The 8,523-nt window shown below is 39.0% G+C and overlaps 2 protein-coding genes across 2 annotated transcripts; one reads left to right on the top strand and one right to left on the bottom strand.

The window, feature by feature from the left end:
• Positions 1–315: 315 nt before the first annotated feature.
• Positions 316–6,579, bottom strand: LOC140782660 (aldehyde dehydrogenase 22A1-like). The gene is made up of 15 exons (XM_073129356.1): positions 6,373–6,579; positions 6,247–6,290; positions 6,056–6,157; positions 5,486–5,613; positions 5,111–5,233; positions 4,300–4,453; positions 4,114–4,217; positions 3,946–4,024; positions 3,236–3,331; positions 2,933–3,070; position 2,799; positions 1,949–2,163; positions 1,673–1,864; positions 740–883; positions 316–661 (listed from the first exon to the last, which is right to left on the bottom strand). Exons 1-15 carry the CDS (start codon positions 6,482–6,484, stop codon positions 509–511), a joined length of 1,785 nt encoding a protein of 594 aa, XP_072985457.1. The 5' UTR covers positions 6,485–6,579; the 3' UTR covers positions 316–508.
• Positions 6,580–7,711: 1,132 nt separating this feature from the next.
• On the top strand, positions 7,712–8,393 carry LOC140781212 (uncharacterized). Its single transcript, XM_073127101.1, has one exon. The coding sequence runs from the start codon at positions 7,731–7,733 to the stop codon at positions 8,259–8,261; it is 531 nt and encodes a 176-aa protein (XP_072983202.1). The 5' UTR covers positions 7,712–7,730; the 3' UTR covers positions 8,262–8,393.
• The last annotated feature ends 130 nt before the right edge of the window (positions 8,394–8,523 follow it).

Here is an 8,523-nt window from a genome sequence, read left to right as displayed (position 1 = left end):
ATCCTACCTTGGGTTCACTAGCAGAAGCAACAATCTACTTGCGCACGACTTGGCTAAGCACGCCATCCGCAGTAGGTCTTCTGGCCTCTGGACGGGTGAGCAGTTGCATGCCTTTCTGTAATCTCGAAGATGGACCTCCTTTCAGAAAAAACAAACAATAAAAAAAAATCCTCAAGGCACGTCACAAATGCGTTCCTCCGGAGGAATATCCATCTAACTGCCGTGACCTCCGCCTTCAAAGAACAACCTTCAGAACTTTTAATATGATGTACCAATAAGGAAAACCAATTACCCCTAAATCCTGACGGGCAATAATTAATATCACGAGGAACTCTCTATTATAACCAAAATTCACGGATTAGTAATAAGTATGCACACCAAATCCGAACTGAGAGACACTGCTAACCAAATTAACAAAACAAAGTTGCAGTTGATTCTACAACTCTAGTTTCATATACTCTTTTCTCGACCAAAAAATAAAATAAAAATAAAAACTCAGTTTCTCTACTCATTCCTTTTTCGTAGTGGCAGTCGTAGGATTCTGCTCTGAGAGAATCTTCAATACATTAACTAGTGCCCTCAGCCTGTCCCACACGCTGAGGCCATAGAGAGTTTCGACTAATGATTCCTGAAACTCAAAGCCGTTCTCCGCTACTGGGTACTGCATAAACAGTAGAAGTCTTAAGTGCATTAGCCAAAACTATTATCTTTTGATTGGAGAAATTATCAAGTAGCAGACCTGGATGGGTTTAGGGATCTTCGTCTTAATATATGGCCACCATTTGTCCTCAACAATTGACTTAACAAGACAGCAGGCTCGCAGACCTTCAACACCAGCAAATCTACCAAACCCACTATGCTTTACACCACCAAAGGGCAAAGACTGCATTCAAGCAGAAATCAAAGGATTCAGACTTAATAGTAAAAAGATCATAAACTATAGATAAGATGCATGGAAAAGAACATTTCCTAATAGTGACTTTTCTCAGAACACGGAGTAGAAACAACTTGAGAAAAATCAAGTATGAAACTCCAAATTTAATTCCATGATTGCTTCTTGAGAAAGCATATGCCATGACTGAGCTTCCTATGAAGTAACAGTGGAAGAAACATAAGGGCCTGTTGGTTATGTGTGACACCAAGAACATCCCCAAGCGATACTTAGTGTCATTATATGTGAGCAAATTAGCAGCTGGCAGCCATGACCATTTGCCACCAGCTTACCAGTACTCACTGAAGTATTTAATGTCAATATGTTATCTTTAATAAACATGAGCAGATCACTCACTCATGGACCATTAGATTTTGTTTCTCTGCATTGGTTCAACACCATGGCAGAAGTAAGCAGTAAACTTGGGTTCATCAGCAGCAATTGCAATGATAGCAAAACAATGATAAGCCCTAGAAGCATAGACTAGGGAAGCATATGGACTAATGTCATGCATTTATAATAGTAAAAGGGCATGAGTCATAATGAAATATTCATAACAATATGCAGAAATATATGTTTGGAATAATATTCATATAAGTGCAGTCATTAGTTTCTCTGAAGTAACAAATAATATTTAGATACATGGAGTGAAGTTGGCGTTCCAAAAGAATTATCGACTCGAGAAGAAATCTAGCTTAAGAATGAAAGACATACTTGCAGCTGATTATATCTATCAGTTACCTGACACATGTAGGTTGAAGCAAAATCATTAATTGCCGCAACTCCACAGTGCAACTGGGAAGCTATTTCTATGGCACGCCTCTTGTTGCCAGAAAACACAGCACACCCAAGTCCATATTTGGAGTCATTTGCAAGCTTGATGACCTCTTCATCAGTACTGAATTTCATGATTGGGATGATTGGACCAAAAGCCTGCATGCCAATCAAACTTCACCATACTAGCATTTTTCTTATGGGAAAGGTAAATTCTTACAAGTTCAAACGCTGCCAGTGTACCTCCTCTTGCATCAGTTTCATTGTGTGATTAACATTCACTATAACAGTGGGAGGAAAGAATTGATCAACTGCATCTTCTCCCAAATTGCCAAAGCTTCCTCTACCAACAATTTCAGCCCCTTTCTCCAAGGCATCGTTCACAAGGTTTTGAAGCTTTTCAGCATGTTCTTGCATACATATTGCACCCATATCATATTTTCCAGCAAGAGGGGTCCCTACAGAAAAAAAGGAGAGGTAAAAGATACACTATGTACTATATATTTCACCTTGCAGTATGCAGATTAACAAAATCAGTTCTTCAAAATAAGCTATCAGTTCAAGTTTTTTAAGAAAATTGATGACATGGACTTAAAACACGCAATTTTGTATGCTTTGCTCTCTTACACAAAAGCAAACATATGGACCTGTGTAATATATAAGACACTCATTTTGGCCGTAAAGCAAACTGTACAAGTGAAAAACGGTCACAGAAATTGAAAATACATAGTTTAAGATCATACCCTAAAGAAATTAAGACACCATATATTGTACCTTCACCTACATAAAATATTGAATCTCAGAGCAATGACTACTGCCCTTCTTTCTACCATAACTTAGTACAATCAGAAAGACACATTAAAAGTGACTGCTAAAGATCAAGAACTTTTGGTTGATTAGCTATATATTTGTTTGAAGAACACGATATCACCTTATATCTAATCAACAAATCTGCAAGTTCTAAATAAATTATTTTTCGATAAACAGCATGCCACTATTGTACCACAGCAGATGCTTCAGGAAAGTATCAATGTATAGATATGCTGCCTAACATTAATGTCTATATCTTGAATAGGATAAATAAATAAATAACCCTGACCATTAGTTGGTATCTTCTGTCGGACATACTTGGATTTTTGCTTTCTTTCCTTTGGCTAATATTTTCTAGAATATGCTGGCGTTGCACAGAACTTCTAGTAGCAGCAGAGCAAGAATAGACATACTTACAACAGATATTGATTTAACGAGTTTGACTATCTGAGCAACAAATGTGGAATGGATATCTTTGTGAACATAGAATCTTTCAGCACCAGCACAATTCTGTCCACTAGATTGAAGTGCAGCTCTAATAGCAATTTGCACGACCTTGAAAATAGGAAATAAACAATTATTAGTGGTAATCATTAATCCTGTAAAAGATGCTTAACATAAGAGAAGCTAATGAAATATGGGATATTGACAGATAGGAATGTTCCATGCAAAGTTGCAACTAGGGCAATTAGCAATAAGGAGATATCCATATTTCCATACATTAGGCAGATCAACATCTTCACAGACAATAAATGCATCTTTCCCACCAAGCTCAAGAGTAACGGGTATCAAGGTCTCTGATGCTTTTTGCATGATCTGTGATAAGTACAAAGATACAGTAAATAGACAAATAAGGGAGAAAAAAAGGAATTGAATTACATTATCCTAGTCAGTCAGGATTTCCCAAGTTTATAAATGGGACAAGCAAATCCAATAAAATTTGGTTCCGTTTTGTATACTTATCACGACATCTATTCAAGCATATAAGGCTTCCTAAATCATTGGTATGTATCTTTTAGTACTGCTCCTGAAAGATCAAAATGCATCTAGATACTTACTATCTTTCTTGATCATATTACCATCACTGTCCATATGAGATGGATTGGTAGGATTAAATCTAAGCAGAAAAAAGGGCATCCGAGAGTGTGTAAGTCTCTCTCCCCCAAATCAATTTCATAATTACTTTGGTAGGTTTAAGCTTTAAATATTAGGAGAGGAGATATTGGAGAATGACCTATTTACTACCTGTCAATCAACTTTCTTGTTTTATTACTATTAAGAGACAGTGTCATGATGGCAAATGATCTTTTGATAATCAGAACTGAACAACAAAAGAGGAATCTTTAGGCATGGCAGGTTGACCCATGCAAAAGATTCAAGTGACATGCAAAGAGACAAGAAAGAAAAGAGAAGCAAAATTAATGAAATACCATCTTTCCCACACCAGGTGAGCCAACAAAAATGATTTTGTCAACTGAAGATACAAGAGCTTGTCCTGTTTCTGCAAACCTGGAGGAGGTGCAAAATTGCAATAGTGATAAAAATCCAGATTCAAGTTAATTCAGCAAGAAGACAAAATGTTGAAAACTGATGTATACCCAGTTATTATGTGGACCAGGTTATCTGGAGCTCCTACAGCAGCAAGGGCCGCTTGAATAATACGGTAGTAAAAGCAACCAGACCAACTTGCATGCTCTGAGACCTGTCATAGATGCATATATCAGAACAACTGAGGAAGAGTCCATACACAAAGTCACAAAAGACAAAGATTTAGTAGAGCATACCTTTATCACTGCAGCATTTCCAGAGAATACTGCAGCAAGCATTGGGTTAAAGATGTTGTGGAAGGGATAATTCCAAGAAACAATTGCTCCAATCACTCCTAGAGGATAGAATTCCACCTTTGCCCTCTTATGCAGCATTGACCGTCCAGAAGATCTGGTAAAAAAAAAAATCAACAACAAATATATAAACAAAGAATTCACACATATAGTTTCATTTTCCTGCTAATTTTATAAATATATTTTGCTTCAGAGTTAACTAGTGCTGACAATGACGAACGTCGTACATTACATGATGGATCATTGTTTTCTTTATGATGTCAGTAAGTTCTCATGGAAAGCAGATTGCCAAACAATAGAGATAAGACTATAAAACAAAGTATTCATATCTTGAATTCTTGATCATTTGGAACTGTCCATTTGTCGGTACACTTGCAAATGTAGATTATTTTATGTGAGATAAAAAAGAAAGAAAGCCATACAGAAACTTTAGGATGCCAGCTGCATGGACATCCATCACATTATGCGTACATGCATGCACAAACACACACATGCACACGCATGTGCAAGAGGTCACATGCTCATAGACCCACGCTCACTCAACATGTACAAGAAAACTCACACAATAACTATGCATAATAACCCTGTATAGTGTCATACAGATTGAAGTGACTAATAAATAATAGGTTTCTGAGATATATATCAATAAATCACTACAACTGATATAAATTTTTGCACTCATGGGGAATGGCAAAAAATTACAGTCAAATATCTAATATTCTCCATTAAATTGGAATAAATCTTCAAATTGCACCTGTATTCAGGCTTTAGCCACTTCTCACCCTCATCCAGAAGCCAAGTGATCTTCTCACATGTTGTCATTATCTCACCCAGAGAAGCATCCACCATTGTCTTTCCTGTATCTCTAGAAGATATCCTATAAAATAGGAATGGTAACCACTTGTCATTTTTGATACAGACATACGGAATCAACAATGAAAATAATTCAAGAAGTCAGATTGGATGCAATAATCTTAAATTGAAGAAGCCTAATAGTTTACAAAACAATCCAGACCTGAAGTCCTCGCGGGGATCCGGACCTCTAGCCAATAAGCTACACTAATACTAACAGGCAACAACAACCAAAAAAAAGTGCAAAAAAATAAATGCTTGGATTTATAGACCTTACTCGCATATAAGCTCTTGATGTTCAATAATGTACTTCAGCAGGATTCTCAAAAACTGGCGTCTTTGTTTGAAGCTACTCTTTTCCCATATCTTTTGTGCCTTTCTCGCTTGGACCACATGCTCCTTAACCTGATGCAGCAACCATACTACTTATAGATGGCGCATTTTAACAGTTAAAAGAAAATTTTCCATATAGTGTTAATTTAAAATTTCACATATTACTTTCAATCCAAATTCATGGGAGCTGAAGAAACACAACTAAATTTCATGGGAAACATATCTCGCCTCCAGTTTATTTCTGCACCATCCTAATTTTCTTTAACAATACACAACTTGATCCAAAAAATCACAGGTTCATCTGGCAAGAACTTTATATAAATTTAATGATATAATCTAGAAGATATATCTTCCATCCTAGTCAGCTCCGTTGATAATTAAAGGAGATGGAGTAAACTTAAATTGGTCACAATACATTAACAGTTAACGTAAGGATTATAATCTATGGTGCTCCAAGATCATAAATGTAAACCATATCCCGCAATCCATGAATTCAACTAGAATCACCACCAACCTCATCAGGAGTTAATGCAGGGAAATACCCCAAGTACTTCATAGTTGCAGGTTCATAGCACTGGACCTTGTCCAGTTGCACCATCTTCCCCTTTCTTGGTATCTACAAGCAATCACAAATAAACTAATCAAAGAACCAAAAAAGGCGAACCCTAGAAAACACGCTAAAGAGCAGCATTTGGGGACGCGTACGTAAATGTAGCTGTTCTCTTTGGTCTGGCTCGCATCCTCCAACACTGCCATAAACCCTAGCTTATAAAAATTTACGAAATTTGTGAAAATTCGAGCAAAATCCGAAAGAATCCGCCGAACAGTTACCGTCGGAAGCATCGACTTCGATCGAGGGGACATTCGGAGGGATCAGCATGAGCAAGAAGCGGCAAAGAGCGAAGGCGATCCCAAGAACGAGCAATGGCCACCAAAACGCCATTACGAGAGCTTCGATCTCTGGGCTCACAAGAGTAATAACGAATAAATTTTCTGGTTACAATGGGAGAGTGGAGAATACAGAGAAATAGAGGGGGGGGTTAAAAAGAAAAACAAAAGTCAAGCGAATTATATCTCCCTCCGCTTTATTTAATGTGCGGTTGTTGAAAGAACGAAAGATACTACTACGAGCTTTGTCAATCCGCGTTTCTGATTGGCTGCACGCCACATCCGACTGTTGTGCAGCCAATAAGGTGCGACGCTCTGGTTATTCTCAAATCTCAATGGCTTGCTTTGTCATACGTGTCTTACTTTACTGCTAGTTGCCACCTCTGAATTAGACTAATTTAGCGGCAGAAGAAGTGAATTTGGGGAGAGCTAGGGGTAATTTTTAATAGGGCGGTATTTAACAGGGAGGAAAAAAAAATTCGTGATTGAACTTCAATTTTATTTATACAGGAATAATAGCCTCCACTTTTGAGATTACTTTACTACCCTTCTGCCTTGCAAACGCTGTCGATGGATAGCTGTCTTTTTCTCTTTTCTAATAGCTTTGTCTTGATCGTCGACTGCTGGTCGGAGAGCAGAGCTTACGTGGAACTTAGTGGTCCGTGGTCAAGTGCTTCTTTATTTAATTTGGTTAGTTCAAGTAGTCCAGGGGGGCTAGAATCAAGTATCAGATCTGAGTGACCAAAGTAAAGCTACACGAAAAATTAATTTTCGGTAATACTATTTAAACTATTTTTAAGATGGCTATAATTTTTGCCAGTTTAGTAAATCGCTGTCTTAATTCTCAGTCAATTAATATAGGTAAGAGAGAATGCTATGCTGGTATATTAATATACTACATATGAATTACTTGACGGAAGAACAATTTATGAATCACTTTTTCCAACAATTTTTCAACATAGTAGTGTACAATTGAGTAAGAATCTCTAGACATCAAATTGCCGAGCTGCCAAAAACTGATAGTAGATTGAGAAATGATTTAAACAATGTCCTACTGCAAGAATTACTTGGTCAAAAACACAAATAAAGAATTGAGAAAGATAACGACATCCAAACAGATAATGACGCAGAGCCAGAAAGAAAACAAGAGAGCGGAGCTAACTGTCAAAGAGCATTCCGCGCGCAATACAGTTTCAAAACTGAGGCCAACCGAAACCTTCGGTATCCAACTCGTCTATATCTTCCCCTCCCTTCTCAGACCACCATTCTTGTCTCTGGCCTCCCTCCCTCCTCATTAAACCATGAGGCCAGTCCACCACCTCCTCTTCCTCCTCGCCCTTCTTCCCCTCGCTACCTCCTCCGCTGCCCTCCACCCCGCCACCGATGGCGCCATCCGTTCCGTCTGCGGCCGCACCCCGAACCCTTCACTCTGCGTCACCACCGTCCGCCGCTCAGCCGGCAAGCCCAACCACGATACCGTCGATGCCCGCGCCGTCCTATACATGCAGATACGCGCCACCGTGCGCCGCACCAAGGCCGCCAAGATTCGCGCCGCCCGGCTCATCAGAAGCTCACGGCCAGCCGTCGCCGCCGGGCTCAAGCTATGTTCGAACTTGTACGTCAACATGGTCGACAACCTCGGTGCGGCGACACGTGCCGGCAAGTTCGGGGATAAGGCGTTGATTGGTCTCATGTTGTCGTCGGCGCTGCAGAATCTTGTGTCGTGCGACTACGAGTTCACCAAGATCGGACTGAAAAGCCCGATGACTCGGTTCGATGCGTCACTGACGAAGATGACGAACAACTGCGTCGCCATTAACAACATGACATAAGTGGGGGCGGGGGAGCATTGTAAAGTTTGGTGCAACTTGTTATTATCGTGGGCAAATTAATTACTTGGGGGGAGATTGTATTGAGATTAGTGTGTGTTCTGCGTTTACGTCGAGTTATTCAACAATAATGTGGCACTTATAAAATAGGATGATTTTTTTAAAAGAATTATTCAAACCATCGCTTTAAAAAGAAGAAAACTGGAGCTGCAACATCAACATAAGAACAGCAGGAAGTGGATTAAGAGTTTAACTTCACAACATC

Source organism: Typha latifolia, chromosome 2, assembly GCF_019914945.1.
Source record: "Typha latifolia isolate L0001 chromosome 2, TyphaL0001v2, whole genome shotgun sequence".
Classification (NCBI taxonomy): domain Eukaryota; kingdom Viridiplantae; phylum Streptophyta; class Magnoliopsida; order Poales; family Typhaceae; genus Typha; species Typha latifolia.
The sequence above is the reverse complement of the archived record's forward strand: the minus strand, read 5'-3'. Positions and strand labels throughout refer to the sequence as shown.

Coding starts and splice junctions, on each gene's coding strand:
- LOC140782660 (XM_073129356.1), bottom strand. CDS start 6,484: ATGGCGTTTTGGTGGCCATTGCTCGTTCTTGGGATCGCCTTCGCTCTT. Junction 6,291..6,372: donor CGAAGTCGATGCTTCCGACG/GTAACTGTTCGG, acceptor GGTTTATGGCAG/TGTTGGAGGATGCGAGCCAG. Junction 4,025..4,113: donor CTGGTCCACATAATAACTGG/GTATACATCAGT, acceptor CACCTCCTCCAG/GTTTGCAGAAACAGGACAAG.
- LOC140781212 (XM_073127101.1), top strand. CDS start 7,731: ATGAGGCCAGTCCACCACCTCCTCTTCCTCCTCGCCCTTCTTCCCCTC.